Below are 20,784 nucleotides of genomic sequence, written 5' to 3' on the forward strand. Positions count from 1 at the left end.
TTAGAGCAGGGGTGTCAAACTCATTTGATATGCGGGCCAGATCTGACATAAATGAGACCTTGAGGGGCCAGGCCATGTTGGGTTGGGCTGAGCCGTGTCGGGTCGGGCCATGTTTGTACCTATTTAAGATTAAGGAAGGAAAGGAAAGGTCCCTTGTGCAAGCATCAGCCGTTTCCAATTCTGGGGTGACATTGCTTTTGCTTTCACAACGGTTTCTCGGCAGACTTTTTAGGGGGGTGGTTTGCCGTTGCCTTCCCCAGTCATCTACGCTTCCCCCCCCCCCCCCCCCCCAGCAAGCTGGGTCCTCATTTTACCAACCTCGGAAGGATGGAAGGCTAAGTCAACCTCAAGCCGGCTACCTGAACCCAGCTTCTGCCGGAATCAAACTCAGGTCGTGAGCAGAGAGTTCAGATCATGGTAATGCAGTACTGCTGCTTTACCACTACATAAATTTTATAAAGAACACAGTCAAACACAATTAAAAAAAAAAACACCTTAAAACACGCTTAAGATTAATTAAGAATGCCTTCTTTGTAGTTCTCCCACCGGATCTAGGGAACTGGACAAAGGAAACTCTGGCTCTTTTCTTCCTTCCCCAGGGGACTGGGGGGTAGCCTCAGCCAATGGAGAAAATAGAGGTTTTACTCTGTAGCTCCTTAGCAATTGAGCAAGCCTTGCAAAGCAAGCTGAGATGCAGAAAGAAGCAAGAGGGAGAAGGAAGCCGATGACAGCCAATTGCTCAGGGGGCTGATAGGAACCCTCCAGGGGCCTAGTTTGGCCCCTCGAACTGCATGTTTGACACCCTTGGCTTAGAGGGAACATTGGTGATTGAGAATCTGCCTTTTGGAGAAATCCTTCGACAGGAAAAAGAATCTTACTGGGCCCTGGAGGACTTGGGACCAGGAGTCTCCTTTCCAGCCTCAGGATCCAAAGTCCACTCTCCACTGGAGCTGAGACCCCCTACTGGGATCAGCCAAGGAGCATCGGATCAAGAGAACCACCTGTGCCAGAGAGCATTTGCATCAAAGATGGCTGGAAACCACAGGAGGATCTGCAAGAGAGCTACGTGCGAAGTCCCAGCCTCTCATTCCCCCTTCCTCCCAGGTGTGAGAAGGGAACCAGCCCCATAGATCTCTGTGCCCTTATATCTGGAAGATCCTTGTGGTTTCGCTTTGATACAGGAACCCCTGCCTATCCTATTCTTCCGGAATAAATAAGGGTGCAGGTAAGGAAAGGAGCCATCTCAGCTCGGAGGCTGTGATGGGACGGTGGAAGGGACGGTGGCTCAGTGGTAGAGCATCTGCTTGGGAAGCAGAAGGTCCCAGGTTCAATCCCTGGCATCTCCAAAAAAGGGTCCAGGCAAATAAGTGTGAAAAACCTCAGCTTGAGACCCTGGAGAGCCATTGCCAGTCTGAGTAGACAATACTGACTTTGATGGACTGAGGGTCTGATTCAGTATAAGGCAGCTTCATATGTCCATATATCCATATGACGGTGGCTCAGTGGTAGAGCATCTGCTTGGTAAACAGGAGGTCTCCAGGTTCAATCCCCAGCATCTCCAACTAAAAGGGGTCCAGGCAAGTAGGCGTGAGAAACCTCTACTTGAGGCCCTGGAGAGTGGCTGCCAGTCTGAGTAGACAAGACTGACTTTGATGGACCGAAGGTCTGATTCAGTAGAAGGCAGCTTCATTAGGGGAGGGATGGTGGCTCAGTGGTAGAGCATCTGCTTGATAAACAGAAGGTCCCATGTTCAATCCCTGACATCTCCAACTAAAAAGGGTCCAGGCAAATAGGTGTGAAAAACCTCAGCTTGAGACCCTGGAGAGCCGCTGCCAGTCTGAGTAGATAATACTGACTTTGATGGACTCAGGGTCTGATTCAGTATAAGGCAGCTTCATTAGGGGAGGGACAGTGGCTCAGTGGTAGAGCATCTGCTTGGTAAGCAGGAGGTCTCCAGGTTCTATCCCCAGCATCTCCAACTAAAAGGGGTCCAGGCAAGTAGGCATGAGAAACCTCTGCTTGAGACCCTGGAGAGCTGCTGCCAGTCTGAGTAGACAAGACTGACTTCGATGGACCATGGGGGGGGGGGGTCTGATTCAGCCATAGCTCTTACAAGAGTTGTCCTTTAAAGGGCAGCTTCTGGGAGAGCTCTCTCAGCCTCACCCACCTCACAGGGTGTCTGTTGTGGGGAAGAAAGATAAAAGAGATTGTGAGCCTCTCAGATTCGGAGTGGATATATAAATCCAATATCTCCTCCTCCTTCATGCTGAATCAATTCATTCTGGACCTTCTTCCTGGACCATCAGCAGCTGTCTGGTGCCTGGGACACAGGTCATCTCTTCCAATCTGGCCATCTTGTCAACCAGGACTCTGGAATGAACAGGAGCTCCGCTTCTCTTTAGGAGGGACGGTGGCTCAGTGGTAGAGCATCTGCTTGGTAAGCAGAAGGTCCCAGGTTCAATCCCTGGCATCTCCCAAAAAGAGTCCAGGCAAAGAGGTGTGAAAAACCTCAGCCTGAGACCCTGGAGAGCCGCTGCCAGTCTGAGTAGACAATACTGACTTTGATGGACCGAGGGTCTGATTCAGTAGAAGGCAGCTTCATATGTTCATATATTCTCTTGAGCTGCACCACCCCCGTCTCCGGAGGGAAATAGGAGGGGCATATCGGCATGCCACGAACCTTTAATTCCATTGCATCCTTTTGCAAACATCTTCCCGATCACATGTTCAACCGAGAGCGAGAGACTAATTCACCCTGACCTCTGATAAATATAGAAAGGTTAGAGATAAGCCTTCAGTTACCAACTTGGCAACTTGATTTGTTCATTACATTCCAAAGCAGAGGGGGGGGGGGGGACAAATCTCAGGCCGTAAGTGAAAAAAGAAAAAAAAATTGCTTTTGCAAAATGGAATCTAATTTCATCTGACACATCATATAACCCAGTACGAACTTATCTAATAGAGGAGGATAATAATAAACACTTCCGAACCGAGGTATTATTAGGCGAGGAATCCCAGATCGCAAGGAGCCCTTCACTTCTAATTAACACACAAATAGTCCCAGTGGTTCTCTTTGGGCCCGCTCTGCCATTTACGGGCTTTTATTTGCAAGTTGCCCATGGAAGGAACAGAAGCTTAGCGCTCATGGTAGCTGCTGGGATGGCAGCTATTTGACTCAGCTACTTGCAAGGGATGAGTACCTGTCCTGAATGGGCCCCCAAATAGACACAAGAAGTTAGGGACTCCCTTACTCCTCTGGAAGCCCGTTCGTGAGAAACATTCGCCACCTCAGACCGACAAAGTGAAAGACGCTCACGGGGGGCTACACCTGGGTCAGGCTCGTTCACCCAGTTTGGCGTAGCGGTTAAGCGCGCGGACTCTCGCCGGGGAGAACCGGGTTTGATTCCCCACGCCACCATTTGCAGCTGCTGGAATGGCCTGGGGTCAGCCAGAGCTCTCGTAGGGGTTGTCCTTGAAAGGGCAGCTGCTGTACCAGCCCTCTCAGCCCCACCCACCTCACAGGGTGTCTGTTGTAGGGGAAGGGTATAAAGGAGATGTCTGGTGCCTTGGACACGGGACGTCTCTTCCAATCTGGCCATCTTGTCAACCAGGAGCCTGGAATGAATATGAGCTCCGCTTCTCTTGAGCTGCACCACCCCCGTCTCCGGAAGGAAATAGGAGGGGCATATCTACATGCCACTCTGAGACTCTTGATTCAGAGAGAAGGGGCGGGGGGCTATCTTCATTCATTCATTGGCTACTAACCATAAGGGATAGATGGAACATGACTGGGGCAGTGATGTTTTGTTTTCTTGATGTCTGAGGGGCAAAAGTGGGAGATTTTCCGGACTTCTGGCCACGCTGGTGGATCTCCTGAAAGCACTTGGATTTTGGCCACTGTGTGACACAGAATGTTGGACTGGATGGGCCACTGGCCTGATATAACATAGCTTCTCTCGTGTTCTTAAGTCTGTGGCAGTGATGCTCTGTATTCTTGGTGCTGGGGGTCCACGGTGGGTCTTATGTAGGTCTGGCCCTGCTGGTGAACCTCCTTACAGTGCCTGGGTTCTGGCCACGGTGTGACACAGAGTGTTGGACTGGAGGGGCCATTGGCCTGATCCAACAGGGCTTCTCTTATGTTCTTCTGTGACACAGAGTGTTGGACTGGATGGGCCACTGGCCTGATCCAACAGAGCTTCCCTTATGTTCTTTTGTGATTGGATTGGAAGGGCCATTAGCCTGATTAGCCATTGGCCTGATCCAACATGGCTTCTCTTATGTTCTTTTGTGACACAAAGTGTTAGACTGGATGGGCCATTGGGCTTCTCTTATGTTCTTATGTGACACAGAGTGTTGGACTGGAGGGGCCATTGGGCTGATCCAACAGGGCTTCTCTTATGTGACACAGAGTGTTGGACTGGAGGGGCCACTGGCCTGATCCAACAGGGCTTCTCTTATGTTCTTATGTGACACAGAGTGTTGGACTGGAGGGGCCACTGGCCTGATCCAACATGGCTTCTCTTATGTTCTTCTGGACACAGAGTGTTGGACTGGATGGACCATTGGCCTGATCCAACATGGCTTCTCTTATGTTCTTATGTGACACAGAGTGTTGGACTGGATGGGCCACTGGCCTGATCCAACATGGCTTCTCTTGTGTTCTGATGTGGCACAGAGTGTTGGACTGGATGGGCCATTGGCCTGATGCAGCATGGCTTCTTAGGTTCTTATGTCCGGGGCCCTCCTTTCTTGCATCAGGTTGCTTTTGGCTGGTGAGGGGGGGGGGCAGCATATGCTTATGAGATATGCTAATGAGCTCCACCACCATTTTTTTCCTACAAAACAACCCCTCCATAATAGTGAATCCATCCCCCAAAAAGAGAGAGGAGGGAAGAAAAAAACCGGGAGATATGCCACAGTGAGCATTTATGGGGATTTCATTGAGACTGGAGGAAGGCGAGGAATGTGGAGTGCCTGAACTCTCTCCCCAGAAGGTCTCAGCTGCCGAATTTCCCTGCATGCTTTTGCTGGCGTTTTTTAGCAATATAAAGCTGTCAAGTGTAATAAAGGGCAAAAGTGATGGGACTTTCCAAGCCATTAGCCGGATATTATCTATGAAAAGTTGCAAGTTGTTCCGCGCCGGGTTGCTGATTGTACTCTCCGTTATCTCATTTGTTTCTTTTCATGGATCCCGTGTCGATCCGCTTCCCCAAACAGGAGCGTGGAGGGTTGAGCACGGCTCTCGGTGACGCGGCAGCCAGTGAGGCGAGCCGTGCCTGAGACTTCGCATCAACAACAGTCCCCGGAAGCCGTGTCAGGGCAGTGAAGGAAACATCCCCGCTATGCAACCGGGGGAAGAGGCAGCCAGGTAGCAGCCAAGGTAACCAGGGTGCAACTGGGAGATGAGATGTCCCATCTATGGCTACAACAGCAAAAAACAAAAAAAGCTCACAGATTGGGGGGCTTGCACCAATGAAATCATTCCAATTATTAACAAAAGTGCATTGAGTCAAGGTAATGCTGGCTTCTCCATGTAAGGGCAGTGTAGGAAACATTCCCTACTATGCAACCAGGGAAAGAGGCAGCCAGGTAGCAGTCAAAGTAACCAGGGTGCAACTAGGAGATGTGATGCCTCATTTATGTCTACAATAGCAAAAAAAAAGCTCACAGTCCAAAATGCTATACAAAAGTCTCCCAATTTATGAAAAAGAATACTGGAAAATCTATAAACTCAATCTTACAACGCTGATTCATAGGAATAACAGGCATGCATATAGTTTTGCAAACATATTTTATAATAGGCATATGTGCTAACGAAATCGAAGTCTCTGAACTCTTGACTCAAGAGAACCGCAACCACTTAAAGGCACAGTAACCAAACTGATGTTGCATAAAATGCCATCCGTAAGCATTTATAGAAAATATTCAAAATTTCAAATGGAGACCTGCTCCTTCCTCCAGTGCCCTACTTAATATGCTGATGTGTGCCCACCGGTCTTTGGCTACAGGGCCCCTAGATGGGCCAGCCCGTTTCATGGATCGCTTCGTCGGGCGTCAGATTGGGGGCTTGCACCCAAAGATATCATTCCAAATATTAACAAAAGTGCATCAAGTGAAAGTAATGCTGGCTCCTTCATGTAAGGGCAGTGAAGGAAACATTCCCCACTATGCAGCCGGGGGAAGAGGCAGCCAGGTAGCAGCCAAGGTAACCAGGGTGCATCTGGGAGATGAGATACCCCATTTATGTCTACAGCTGCAGGGGAATTCAGGCAGCTGGGGGATATCCAGTATCTGTGTCTCCTGAGTTTTCTTTCTGCGCTATTTTAATTCAATTTAATTTTGGGATTTATATCCCATCCTATTCCACAAGCGGGCTCAGGGCGGCTTACAACAGTAAAATCAGAGTTGAAATAATATCATAAAAAAACAAGCATTACAAAATCAGGAGGAGCACAATAAACAATCTTACAGACATAGGTGGCAAAACTACCCAACAGCATGTGGCTGATGGCTAACAGTATGACATAAACACCATAATGGTGAAATGCTGGGGGAAGTGACAACTTTCAAAGGACGCCCGCTAGATTAATTAAAGCCTAGCAGAAGAGTTCCATTTTACAGGCCCTGCGAAGCCTTGATAAGTCCTTCAGGGCCTGGATCTCCAGCGGGAGCTCATTCCACCAGGTAGGGGCCCAGACTGAAAAGGCCCTGGCCTTCGTTGAAACTAGTCGGGCATCCTTCTCCCTCCCTCAATTCTTCTGGAATACTTCTGGAGCCCTCCTCGCTACAGCAAGTGGAGGTGGGGTGGACAAGCAAATTAGCAGCAACAAGCCAGAACCTAGCCCTGGCACAAAGGTCTCTGTTGCTCTATAACAAGAGGGTCTGAGAGACCATGCCAAAGAAGGGACAGAAGGCAGGGATTAAACTCAGGAACATCCAACAAAGCTGAGGAGCAGGAGGTAAGCCGCTCTGACTCTCTGAGATTCAGAGTGAAGGGCGGGATATAAATCCAATATCATCATCCTTGAATAGGTTGGTTGTTGTGTGAGACAGGATGCTGGACTACATGGACCACGGGTCTGATCCAGCAGGACTCTTCTAATGTTCTTATGAAGGCCTCAGCCTCTCTGCCCTGTTGTTGGCTCTCCAGAGGAACTAGTTGGCCCCTGTGTGAGACTGGATGCTGGACTAGATGGACCACTGGTCTGATCCAGCAGGGCTCTTCTGAAGTTCTTCTCAGGGGAAGGCCTTGGCCTCTCTGCCCTGTTGTTGGCCCTCCAGAGGAACTGGCTGGCCACTGTGTGAGACAGGATGCTGGACTAGATGGACCACTGGTCTGATCCAGCAGGGTTCTTCTAATGTTCTTCTCAGGGGATGGCCTTGGCCTCTCTGCCCTGTTGTTGGCCCTCCAGAGGAACTGGCTGGCCACTGTGTGAGACAGGATGCTGGGCTAGATGGACCACTGGTCTGATCCAGCAGGGTTCTTCTAATGTTCTTCTCAGGGGATGGCCTTGGCCTCTCTGCCCTGATGTTGGCCCTCCAGAGGAAATGGTTGGCCACTGTGTGAGACAGGAGGCTGGGCTAGATGGACTACTGGTCTGATCCAGCAGGGCTCTTCTAATGTTCTTCTCAGGGGAAGGCCTTGGCCTCTCTGCCCTGCTGTTGGCCCTCCAGAGGAAATGGTTGGCCACTGTGTGAGACAGGAGGCTGGACTAGATGGACCCTCCCTGGTCTGATCCAGCAGGGCTCTGCTTATGTTCTTAAGTTCATTTGGGAAATTTAATCTTATTGAGGTTTGGGCGTTCCCATCTGATGGTTAAGCTCTTCTGACCACCATAAAATATGGAGGAATGTGTGTGCGTTGGGGGACTTACATGAAAGACATAAGCTGGTTCCAGAAAGAAGTTTTACCAGACCAGCCCCTTAAAAAAACTTCGTATTTTAAAATTTCCTTAGCAGCAATGACACCCATTGCCAGGACCTACATATCGCATACTCTCACTGTAAGACAACATGGCAGCTTCTTGCTCAGAGACAGCAGACTTGATTGAAATGTCCTCCTTTCCTCTTGAACTCAAAAATGAGAGAGGCGATTTCCTTGATAAACGATCTCACCAAACTTTCCCTCTACGAGGCCAAGACCTTCTTTAGCCGCTGGAAGACAACATATTCTTTCCTCTCTGCTCAGACTCCTCATTCATTCATTCATTCATTCATTCGTTCGTTTACATCCCTCTTTCCTTGTGGATCAAAGACACTAACAACAACAAATCCCAGATAAACCAATGAAAGAAAATAGCGACCCCCAAATCTCTCTCTTTGAAATTCTGTGCTGTGAAGTGCAATCATTTCCTGCAAAACATGACTGGGGCTGTGTGTCTTTCTTTGATGTTTCAAGAGCAGCTACAAACATTCCATCCTGAGTCCTCAAGGATCTGGGGCGAGTGCTCCCCAGCAGGTCTATGTTGTTGCCACAACTTGGGGCGGGGGGGGGGGCAGCAGCTTCTGGAGCGATACCCCAGTGAAGGAAGTGCGGGGAGCTAAAATCATGTCTGTAAGATGAGCAACGTTGCCCAATTCTGACTGGCAATATCCGGAGGAGGGCATAGGCAGGGATCCAGTGTAGGGACGGAAGCGGGAGCGCAGGGGAAGGAGAAGAGTAATAACAAAAAAGAATGTCTGTACCTTGATTCCTACCTGGGTAAAGAAAGGCTCGTAAATCTCCACCCCTTTGTCGGATCCTTGCAGCAGCACCTCCTGCCCTCGCCGCCAGCTGTACCGAACAGGCGGGTTGGAGTTGGCCACGCATCGGAGGAAGACGGTCCGCTCATAGTAGAACTGCTCCTTGGCTTCCCCGATGCTCTGGTGGACCGTCACAATCGGGTCGTCCAGATCTGGGAATAACAAGGAAAGAAGGCGAAGGCCAGAGGTCAGCTTACGGCAAAGGGCAGTGTGGCAGCCATGACGGGTTTCTTTCAAATGCTGCGACGCCTGCATTTCCACCCGACGCAGCCTCCCCGGGGTGACGACCGTGAAAATTTGCCCTCGTTTCAAACTTTAAAAAGCAATTAAATGTAATGCCCTCATACATAGGCTTGCCAATCCCCAGGCCCCAGCGGAGGTTCTTCCGCTTTCCCAGGCTCCTTCCCGCCCCCAGTCAGCTGGCCAATGGGGGGAAGCCCCGCCCCCAGAGGACCATGTGCCTTTCCCCCTCCGGAGGCTTCAGTCTCCCATTGAAAGGCTTCCTCTTGGGTTGTTGTGTCTGTGTTGCTGTGAAGAAGGTGGCAACTCGTGAGTAGAGAGGCCAATCCCTCGCTACAGAGTCACCAGAGTCCGGGGGGTGGGGGGAGGGAAACGTCTGCTTAGCACTTCATTATTCCCTATGTGGAGATCAATTCTCATAGGGTATAATGGGGAATTGATCTGGAGGTTTCGGGGGCTCTGGGGGAGCTGTTTTTTGAGGTAGAGGCACCAACTTTTCAATATAGTATCTAGTGCCTTTCCTCAAAGTATCCCCCCCCCCAAGTTTCAAAACGATTGGACCAGGGGGTCCAATTCTATGAGCTCCAAAAGAAGATGCCCCTATCCTACATTATTTCCTATGGAAGAAAGGCATTTAAAAAGGTGTGCGGTCCCTTTAAATGTGATGGCCAGAACTCCCTTGGAGTTCAATGATGCTTGTCACACCCTTGTTCCTGGCTCTGCCCCCAGTGTCTCCTGGCCCCACCCCCAACGTCTCCTGGCTCCACCCCCAAAGTCCCCAGATATTTCTTGAATTGGGCTTGGCAACTCTACTCATACATGAGGCTGCCCCGCTCCCGAATCCGGAAACTGCAGCTGGTGCATAACACTGCAGCCAGGCTGCTACCAGCCCCGTAGCTAGGGGCCATGAGAGGAGGGGGCCACGGGGGAGCCACAGGGGGAGGGGGCCATTTCAATAACTCATGAAGCTGGTGACTGCTCCAGCCACCCGTCCTGTGCTATTTGGACCCCACTGATCAGCTGATTTGTGGGCCCTTTAAATGGCTTGGGAGGGGCAGCAGCTGCTTCTGTGTGCCCCTCCCACCCAATTTAAATTGCACAGAAGAGAGGGGCAGCCTGGGGATGAGGGGGGGGGGGCAAACTGTCAGGGGCCAGGCCCTGTGGGCCCCACGTTGGCTACGAGCCTGTGGGGCTCTCCATGCGGGAGCACGTACAGCCTGGACTGCAGATGCTGCACCGGCTGTTGGTTGCATACCGGATTCGCTCCAAGGTGCTGGTTATTACCTTTAAAGCCCTATATGGCCGAGGACCTGCCTACCTTAGGGACCGTCTCTCCCCACATGTTCCCCAGAAGGCACTTAGATCAGGAACACAACTAGGGTTGCCAAGTCCAATTTAAGAAATATCTGGGGACTTTGGGGGTGGAGCCAGGAGACTTTGGGGGTGGAGCCAGGAGACTTTGGGGGTGGAGCCAAAATCAAGGCTGAGACAAGCATCATTGAACTCCAAAGGGAGTTCTGGCCATCACATTTAAAGGGACGGCACACCTTTTCAATGCCTTCCTTCCATAGGAAATAATGAAGGATTGGGGCACCTTCTTTTGGGGCTCATAGAATTGGATCCCCTGGTCCAATCGTTTTGAAACTTGGGGGATATTTTGGGGAGAGGCACTAGATGCTGTACTGGAAATTTGGTGCCTCTACCTCAAACAACAGGCCCCCCAGAGCCCCAGATACCCGCGGATCAATTCTCCATGATTTTCTATGGGAATAAATCTCCATAGGGAATAACAGAGTTCCCAGCAGACATTTCCCTCCCCTCCCCCCGCTTTCTGACGACCCTGAAGCGGGGGGAGGGCCTCCAAACCGGGGGATCCCCTGCCCCCACCTGGGGATTGGCAACCCTAAACACAACATCTATTATCGATCCCTGGGCTGAGGGAGGCGAGGCTGACAATAACTCGAGAAAGAGCCTTCGTCGCTGCTCCCCACTGGTGGAACTAACGGGCTGAGGAGGTCACAGCCTTGCGGGATGTCCGTGAACCGTCTCATGAAGTGTGCTTAAGAGCACACGGAAGCTCACTTCCGCAAGGCTTGCAAGACAATATTATTCCATGCAGAGAGATCCGAGCGGGCAGATCCGCGTCGGTCTGAAGCAGCTGAACAAAGCCGGAGTCAAGTTGCAGCTTTAAGACCAACCCGTTTTTATTTAGAACGTAAGCTTCCGTGTGCTCTTAAGCACACTTCATCAGGCGAGGAATCTCGGATGAAGCGTGCTTAGAGAGCACACGAAAGCTTACGTTCTAAATAAAAATGGGTTGGTCTTAAAGGTGACACTTGCCTCCTGTTTTGTTCAATATTATTCCAGTTAGCTTTTAACTGGATGACAACCACTGCCGCAATCTCAGATCCAATTGGATGTCCAAGAACACTGAATGCCATCCTAAATCATACGGAACTAGCACCAAATTGCTTAAATGGCTTGACATTGTTTATTTTAATGTTTAATTGTAGTGGTTTTATTGTTATTCTATTGTGCTTGTGAGCTGCCCTGAGCTTCCTTCGGCGGGGAGGGCGGGAGATAAATCAAATGAACTAAACTATTCCAAATGCAAATCTGAAATTTCAAAGCAATTAATATGTAAGCACATAAAGACACACGGAAATATAAAAAGTGCGCGCGCACACAGAGGAAAGCTAATAAGTCAGTGAGGGAATGCACAAAAAAAAGTCTTCACACTCTGGCAGAACACAAAGCTAGAAGGAGAGGAGGCGGCTGAGAGGTGATAGGATCACCATCTTCAAGTCCTTGAAGGGCTGTCCTAGAGAGGAGGGTGTGGAATTGTTTTCTGTGGCCCCGGAAGGAAGGACCAGAACCAACGGGTTGAAATTAAATCAAAAGAGTTTCCGGCTCAACATTAGGAAGAACTTTCTGACCATTAGAGTGATTCCTCGGTGGAACAGGCTTCCTCGGGAGGTGGTGGGCTCTCCTTCCTTGGAGGTTTTGAAACAGAGGCTAGATGGCCATTTGACAGCACTGAAGATCCTGTGAATCTAGGGCGAGGCATTTGTAATTTCCTGCACTGTGCAGAGGGTTGGACTAGATGACCCTGGAGGTCCCTTCCAGCTCTATGATTCCATGATTCTAAGACAGAAGGAGGTTTTTAAACAGAGGTTTTTCAACAGAGGCTGGATGGCCATCTGATAGCAATGAGGATCCTGTGAATTTAGGGGGAGGTGTTTGTGAGTTTAGAGTGATTCCTCAGTGGAACAGGCTTCCTCGGGAGGTGGTGGGCTCTCCTTCCTTGGAGGTTTTTAAAGAGAGGCTGGATGGCCATCTGACAGCAATGAGGATCCTGTGAATTTAGGGGGAGGCGTTTGTGAATTTCCTGCACTGTGCTGGGGGTTGGACTAGATGACCCTGGAGGTCCCTTCCAACTCTAGGATTCCATGATTGTTAGAGCAGTTCCTCAGTGGAACAGGCTTCCTCCTTGGGAGGTGGCGGGCTCTCCTTCCTTGGAGGTTTTTAAAGAGAGGCTGGATGGCCATCTGACAGCAATGAGGATCCTGTGAATTTAGGGGGAGGCGTTTGTGAATTTCCTGCACTGTGCAGGGGGTTGGACTAGATGACCCTGGAGGTCCCTTCCAACTCCAGGATTCCATGATTGTTAGAGCAGTTCCTCAGTGGAACAGGCTTCCTCCTTGGGAGGTGGCGGGCTCTCCTTCTTTGGAGGTTTTTAAAGAGAGGCTAGATGGCCCTCTGACAGCAAAGAAAATCCTGTGAATTTAAGGGGAGGTGTTTGTGAGTTTCCTGCACTGTGCGGGGGGTTGGACTAGATGACCCTGGAGGTCCCTTCCAGCTCTATGATTCTAAGGAGGCAGATGGACCTGTGTCACATGAGCATTAAGGCCCTTTCTCAGGCTACCCCCTGTCTAGCCTCCTGGGGTAGGGTTGCCAAACCCCAGGTGGATAACAGAAGAAAGTCCCAAAAGGGTTCCATGACAACCAGCCTCACAAAGAAAAAAAAAAACTATTCAAAATAACCAAGAATTTTTCAACGATCTGTTATCACCCTCATACAAAATATTTCACAAGTCAAACCCTGACACATAAACCCCAATACTTTGTGCACAAGAAGGACATGAATGAGTATGTGAACAGTCCAATCCTGGAAATATGCAAGAAGAGTCCATCCAAAGGAATCCCCGGTCCAGTTCCTGAGGAGACCATGTAATAGTAGAACAAAGCAGTAGACAAGTGCACCTTTAAGACTAACTAAGTTTTATTCAGAATGGAAGCTTTCGTATGCTCTTAAGCAGACTTCATCAGACAAAATGGGCATGGAAGCAGCAATAGAACGGATAGAAGGAGGTACTTCTTCACCCAAAGGGTGATTAACAGGTGGAATACACTGTGACACAAGAGTGTTGGACTGGATGGGCCATTGGCCTGATCCAACATGGCTTCTCTTATGTTCTTATGTGACACAGAGTGTTGGACTGGATGGGCCACTGGCCTGATCCAAGATGGCTTCTGTTATGTTCTTATGTGACACAGAGTGTTGGACTGGATGGGCCATTGGCCTGATCCAACATGGCTTCTCTTATGTTCTTATGTTAACACAGGTGAGATGTTATTAAGTTGTGTTGTTTTTGATTTGTTATTGTTGTACACTTTTCTGTTGGAATAAGTATGAATTATAATGAGTCTATAATAAAATTTTGAGTTACTACTTAAAAAAAAAAAAGAACTTCTGCTTGCCATGCCCATTTTGTCTAATGAAGTCTGCTTAGAGCATACGAAAGCTGACATTCAGAATAAAACACAGCTGGTCTTAAACCTTGTCTATTGCTTTGTTCTATTGCTTCAGACCAACACGGCTGCCTACTGGGATCTATGTGATGGTAATAATTCCATAACGTTCAGTTTTCTTGTACAATAACATAAGAGAAGCCATGTTGGATCAGACCAATGGCCCATCCAGTCCAACACTCTGAGTCACATAAGAACATAAGAGACGCCCTGTTGGATCAGGCCAATGGCCCCTCCAGTCCAACCCTCTGTGTCACAGAAGAACATAAGAGAAGCCATGTTGGATCAGGCCAATGGCCCCTCCAGTCCAATACTCTGTGTCACATAACAGAAGCCATGCTGGATCAGGCCAATGGCCCCTCCAGTCCAACACTCTGTGTCACAGAAGAACATAAGAGAAGCCATGTTGGATCAGGCCAATGGCCCCTCCAGTCCAATACTCTGTGTCACATAACAGAAGCCATGCTGGATCAGGCCAATGGCCCCTCCAGTCCAACCCTCTGTGTCACAGAAGAACATAAGAGAAGCCATGTTGGATCAGGCCAATGGCCCCTCCAGTCCAATACTCTGTGTCACATAACAGAAGCCATGCTGGATCAGGCCAATGGCCCCTCCAGTCCAACCCTCTGTGTCACAGAAGAACATAAGAGACGCCATGTTGGATCAGGCCAATGGCCCCTCCAGTCCAACACTCTGTGTCACATAAGAACATAAGAGACGCCCTGTTGAATCAGGCCAATGGCCCATCCAGTCCAACCCTCTGTGTCACAGAAGAACATAAGAGAAGCCATGTTGGATCAGGCCAATGGCCCATTCAGTCCAACATTCTGTGTCACAGAAGAACATAAGAGAAGCCATGTTGGATCAGGCCAGTGGCCCATCCAGTCCAACACTCTGTGTCACACAGTGGCCAATATATGTGTGTGTGTGTGTGTACACACATACACACATATATATATATACCATGGCTAATAGCCACTGATGGACCTTTGCTCCATATGTTCATCCAGTCCCCTCTTGAAGCTGGCTATGCTTGTAGCCGCCACCACCTCTTGTGGCAGTGAATTCCACACGTTAATCACCATTTGGGTGAAGAAGTACTTCCTTTTATCCGTTCTAACCTGTCTGCTCAGCAATTTCATTGAATGCCCATGAGTTCTTACATTGTGAGAAAGGGAGAAAAGGCCTTCTTTCTCTACTTTGTCCAAACCATGCATAATCTTGTAAACCTCTATTGTCTTGAAAACCCAGCAATGAGGTAGTACTTTTATCGTCCCTCATTCCGATAGAAGCTTTGACCAGCTTCCCAACAATATCAGAGCATGGTGAGATTCCACAATTTTTGGCACACAATTCAGTTTCAATTTACAGGCCTGTTTACAGGACCTTGGGTCAAGATCAGAGTAGGCAAGGAAGTTCATAAGTGAGTCGGCCAGTTATGTTCATCCCAAACTGTGCAGGACGTCAAAGGTGGGGAGGGACGGTGGCTCAGTGGTAGAGCACCTGCTTGGGAAGCAGAAGGTCCCAGGTTCAATCCCCGGAATCTCCAAAAAAGGGTCCAGGCAAATAGGTGTGAAAAACCTCAGCTGAAGACCCTGGAGAGCTGCTGCCAGTCTGAAAAGACAATACTGACTTTGATGGACCAAGGGTCTGATTCAGTATAAGGCAGCTTCATAGGTTCATATATGTTCAAAAGTCAATATCAGCCCCCTGAATTTGACCCCAGAAACAAATTGGGAGCCAGAAGGACCATGAGTGGATTGACCTCATCCCCCCAACCCCAGTTAGCACCCTGGCTGCAAAATCAGGCCCTGCTGTAGCGTCCAAATACACTTCAAGGGCAGCCCCAGGTAGACTGCATTGCAGTAGCCTAATCTGGATTAGGCATGCACCATAGAGGTAAGATCTTTTCAGCCCAGGAATGACCACAGCTGGCTCACCAGGGGAAGCCAGTGAAGGGCACCTCTGGCACTTGTTTATCCAACAGGAGTCTCAGGTCTAGCATCACAGAATCATAGAGTTGGAAGGGCCCTCAAGGGTCATCTAGTCCAACCCCTTCCACAATGCAGGGAATTTACCTCCTTCCGCCCAGCGGTCCCTCCAGCCACTTCCCTGTGAGGAGGCCAGTCTAAGGTCTTGCTTCCAGGGCACGTATGTCTAATAACAGGTGGGAGGCAAAGGACTTCCACCTTCGCCCAGGTTGCTGCCACCAGACTGGTTTGTATTATTATTATAGGGCCCAATCCACCCTAGTTTCCCCTAAGGGATCAGCAATCTCTTACTAACCAAAAGATAACTAAGGCATTCACCTTTTCTTAAGTAGGGCCAATAGACACCGGTGCCTTGCAAGCCACTGACACAACAAAAGGTTTAAACAAAGTTTTATTTTAACCATGCAGGTGATCCCTCAACACAGTGTAATTAAAAAAAATAACAAAACAGATTCAAATAGGGTTGCCAAGTCCAATTCAAGAAATATCTGGGAACTTGGAGGGTGGAGCCAGGAGACATTGGGGGTGGAGCCAGGAGCAAAGGTGTAACAAGCGTCACTGAACTCCAACTGGAGTTGTGGCCATCGCATTGAAAGGGACCGCACCCTTTTAAAACGCCTTCCCTCCATTGGAAATAATGAAGGATAGGGGCACCTTCTTTGGGGGCTCATAGAATGGGACCCCCTGGTCCAGTCCTTTTGAACTTTGGGGGGTGTTTTGGGGAGCGGCACTGGATGCTGTGCTGAAAATTTGGTGCCTCTACCTCAAGAAACAGCCCCCCGCCAGAGCCCCAAATACCCATGATTCTATTTGTCATTATTTTCTATGTGAATAAGTCTCCATAGGGAATAATAGAGTTCCGGGCAGACATTTCCCTCCCCCCCTCCCCTGGCTTTCTGATGACCCTGAAGCGGTGGGGGGGCCCTCCAAACCAGGGGATTCCCTGCCCCCACCTGGGGATTGGCAACCCTAGATTCAAAGCTAGCTAATACCTCGACCCTCAGGTTGATTGTAGGAAACCAAAACGATCCAGAGCCCCTCAGGCACTCCCTCCTGGGATGGTCCGACCACTTCAACCAGGGTTCCAAAATATTCCGGTTGACCTTGAGGTCATTGCTACTCTTTGCCTGAAAAAGCAGGCAAAGAAGAGAACCAAGAGAAAGGCTCTCCCTTTTCTAACCCACCAGCCTCTAATGGGCCATCAGGGCCTAATACCCCGCAGCTGGTAGCTCCACACTGAAGCCACAGCAGAAAGAGAATATCTTGGGAAACTTAAGTCCATTTAAAACTTACCCCTGGCACCACACCTTCTTTTCACGATCTGCCTAAATTCACAGGATCTTCATTGCCATCAGATGGCCATCTAGCCTCTCCTTTAAAACCCCCAAAGAAGGACAGCCCACCGCCTCCCGAGGAGGAAGCCTGTTCCACTGAGGAACCGCTCTAACAGTCATAGAATCCTAGAGTTGGAAGGGACCTCCAGGGTCATCTAGTCCAACCCCCTGCACAATGCAGGAAACTCACAAACACCTCCCCCTCAATTCACAGGATCTTCATTGCTGTCAGATGGCCATCCAGCCTCTGTATAAAAACCTCCAAGGAAGGAGAGCCCACCACCTCCCGAGGAGGAAGCCTGTTCCACTGAGGAACCGCTCTAACAGTCATAGAATCCTAGAGTTGGAAGGGACCTCCAGGGTCATCTAGTCCAACCCCCTGCACAATGCAGGAAACTCACAAACACCTCCCCCTCAATTCACAGGATCTTCATTGCTGTCAGATGGCCATCTAGCCTCTGTTGAAAAACCTCCAAGGAAGGAGAGCCCACCATCTCCCGAGAAGGAAGCCTGTTCCACTGAGGAACCGCTCTAACGGTCACAGAATCCTAGAGTTGGAAGGTACCTCCAGGGTCATCTAGTCCAACCCCCTGCACAATGCAGGAAACTCACAAACACCTCCCCCTCAATTCACAGGATCCTCATTGCTGTCAGAGGGCCATCTAACTTCTCTTTAAAATCCTCCAAGGAAGGAGAGCCCACCACCTCCCGAGGAAGCCTGTTCCACTGAGGAACTGCTCAAACAGTCATAGAATCCTAGAGTTCAAAGCGACCTCCAGGGTCATCTAGTCCAACCCCCTGCACAATGCAGGAAACTCACAAACACCTCCCCTTAAATTCACAGGATCTTCATTGCTGTCAGAGGGCCATCTAACTTCTCTTTAAAAACCTCCAAGGAAGGAGAGCCCACCACCCCCCGAGGAAGCCTGTTCCACTGAGGAACTGCTCTAAGTGTCAGGAATCCTAGAGTTGGAAGGGACCTCCAGGGTCATCTAGTCCAACCCCCTTCACAATGCAGGAAACCCACAAATACCTCCCCCTAAATTCACAGGATCCTCATTGCTGTCAGATGGCCATCTAGCCTCTGTTGAAAAACCTCCAAGGAAGGAGAGCCCACCACCTCCCGAGGAAGCTTGTTCCACTGAGGAATTGCTCTACCGGTCAGAAGTTCTTCCTAATGTTGAGCCAGAAACTCTTCTGATTTTATTTCAAACTGTTGGTTCTGGTCCTACCTTCTGGGGCCACAGAAAACAATTCCTCACCATCCTCTAGAGGACAGCCCTTCAAGGACTTGAAGATGGTGATCCTATCACCTCTCAGCCGCCTCCTTTCCAGGCTAAACATGCCCAGCTCCTTCAGCCATTCCACTTGGTCTCCAAACCACTTATTATCTTTGTTGCCCTCCTTTGGACCTATTCCAGCTTGTCTATATCCTTCATAAGAAGAAGAAGACTGCAGATTTATATCCGGCCCTTCTCTCTGAATCAGAGACTCACAGCAGTTCAAAATCTCCTTCATTTTCTCCCCCCACAAAAGACACTCTGTGAGGTGGGTAGGGTTGAGAGGGCTCTCACAGCAGCTGCCCTTTCAAGGACAACTTCTGCCAGAGCTATGGCTGACCCAAGGCCATTCCAGCAGCTGCAAGTGGAGGAGTGGGGAATCAAACCCGGTTCTACCAGATAAGAGTCCACACAACCACTACACCAAACTAACTCTCTAAATGGTGGTACCCAAAACTGAACACAATACTCCAGGTGAGGTCTTCCCAGAGCAGAGCAGAAGCTCACCTTTGACATTAATCTGCTCCTTTCAGGGAACCACAACCCCATCCAGATCAGATCACGGTTATCTGAAAGGGCCAGATCCTCAGCCCATCAAAGTCCATATCATCTGTCAGTGGCTCTCCAGGGTCTCAGGAAGCGAAAGGTCTTCTCCATCACCTACTGTCTGGTCCTTTTTAACTGTAGATGCCGGAGATTGTATCAACAGAAGTATAGTGTGCAGATCACGTGATGTGATGGTATCGCTTTACTCTGCTCTGGTAAGATCTCACCTGGAGTATTCAGTTTTGGGCACCACAATTTAAGAAGGATGTAGACAAGCTGGAACGGCTCCAGAGGAGGGCGACGAAGATGGTGAGGGGTCTGGAGACAAAGTCCTGTGAAGAAAAGTTGAAAGAGCTGGGGATGTTTAGCCTGGAAAGGAGGTGGCTGAGAGGTGATAAAATCACCATCTTCAAGTACTTGAAGGGCTGTCATATAGAGGATGGGGTAGAATTGTTTTCTGTGGCACCGGAAGGTAGGACCAAAACCAGTGGGTTGAAATCAAATCAAAAGAGTTTCCGGCTCAACATTAGGAAGAACTTCCTGATCATTAGAGTGATTTCTCAGTGGAACAGGCTTCCTCGGGAGGTGGTGGGCTCTCCTTCCTTGGAGGTTTTTTTAACAGAGGCTAGATGGCCATCTGATAGCAATGAAGATCCTGTGAATTGAGGGGGAGGTGTTTGAGAGTGTCCTGCCTTGTGCAGGGGGTTGGACTAGATGACCCTGGAGGTCCCTTCCAGCTCTTCTAGGATTCTTCAGGAGGTGGTGGGCTCTCCTTCCTTGGAGGTTTTTCAACTGAGGCTAGATGGCCACCTGACAGCAATGAAGATCCTGTGAATTGAGGGGGAGGTGTTTGTGGGTTTCCTGCATTGTGCAGGGGGTTGGACTAGATGACCCTGGAGGTCCCTATGATTCAACTTGGGACCTTCTGCACTCTACCCCTGACACCTGCCCGCATGCAGAAGGGCTCAGGTTCTGCCTTAGCATTTTCCGCTTAAAGGACCAGGCAGTAGGCAGTGTGAGAGGCCTCCCAGTCTAAGTGGACAACACCAGGCCTCGGATTCCGTGGGAGCTCACAGGAGCACAGCTCCTGCACCTTTCCGAAAGTTCCACCTCCTCCCTCTGAGAGTTCCACCTCCTTATCCATTGAATAGTATGTGCAGGTGCATAACAATCCCTGGATGAGCTCCACCACCTCTTTTTCTACAAAATAACCCCAGGACAATAGTGACAGCTGGAGGTTCTGACCCCGTTCTAGGCCGCGTCAAGCGCTCTTCCATATTCATTGTTTCTATGGGGTTTATTTGCACGTTGCAGCGGGCCGCTGGGAATTTCTCACAGCGGGACATGACGGATATGAGCTACCAGCTACCGACTCTCTTTGCTGTCCAAGCAGGAGGGAGCGGCCAATAAACGACGACGGGAAACACGGTAATTTTGAAATCTCCCTTGAGCATCCCGCTGCATTTTTCTCTTCTTGTGCTGGCTAGACAAAAACGTCACGTTGGATTATTATGTAAGCACACATCCTGCTAACGCAAGACAAAAGCTGCCAGCACCACACAGCTCTTGCTTCTGGCTTCGACAACACCCCGGCAGGTGTTTGCCGCGGCCGGCTGACAGGCCAGAGGGGCCGATCCGCGGCGAGCTCTCCAGAGCAAGACAACTGAAACACCCTTGGCTCGAAATGACATTTTTCTGCTACTCTGGGGGAGGGTTAGCAGGACCCCCCTAGCTCCAATCTACAGAGTAGTTATTCTGCCCCATCAGGCCTTGCAGCCCAAAGGATCTCTGCCAACTAGAAATCAGTTGTAATCCCAGGAGATCTCCAGACTCCACCTG

General features: G+C 49.7%; 1 protein-coding gene across 1 annotated transcript in view; it reads right to left on the reverse strand.

Moving 5' to 3' along the window:
• MDGA2 (MAM domain containing glycosylphosphatidylinositol anchor 2) overlaps positions 1–20,784 on the reverse strand; it is a 713,433-nt gene that overhangs the window by 391,734 nt on the left and 300,915 nt on the right. The window contains exon 4 of the mRNA XM_060261373.1: positions 8,698–8,894. Coding sequence (XP_060117356.1) covers positions 8,698–8,894 — 197 coding nt within the window. The remainder of the gene's footprint in view (positions 1–8,697; positions 8,895–20,784) is intronic.

The sequence above is a fragment of the Heteronotia binoei genome, chromosome 21 (assembly GCF_032191835.1).
Source record: "Heteronotia binoei isolate CCM8104 ecotype False Entrance Well chromosome 21, APGP_CSIRO_Hbin_v1, whole genome shotgun sequence".
Lineage (NCBI taxonomy): Eukaryota > Metazoa > Chordata > Lepidosauria > Squamata > Gekkonidae > Heteronotia > Heteronotia binoei.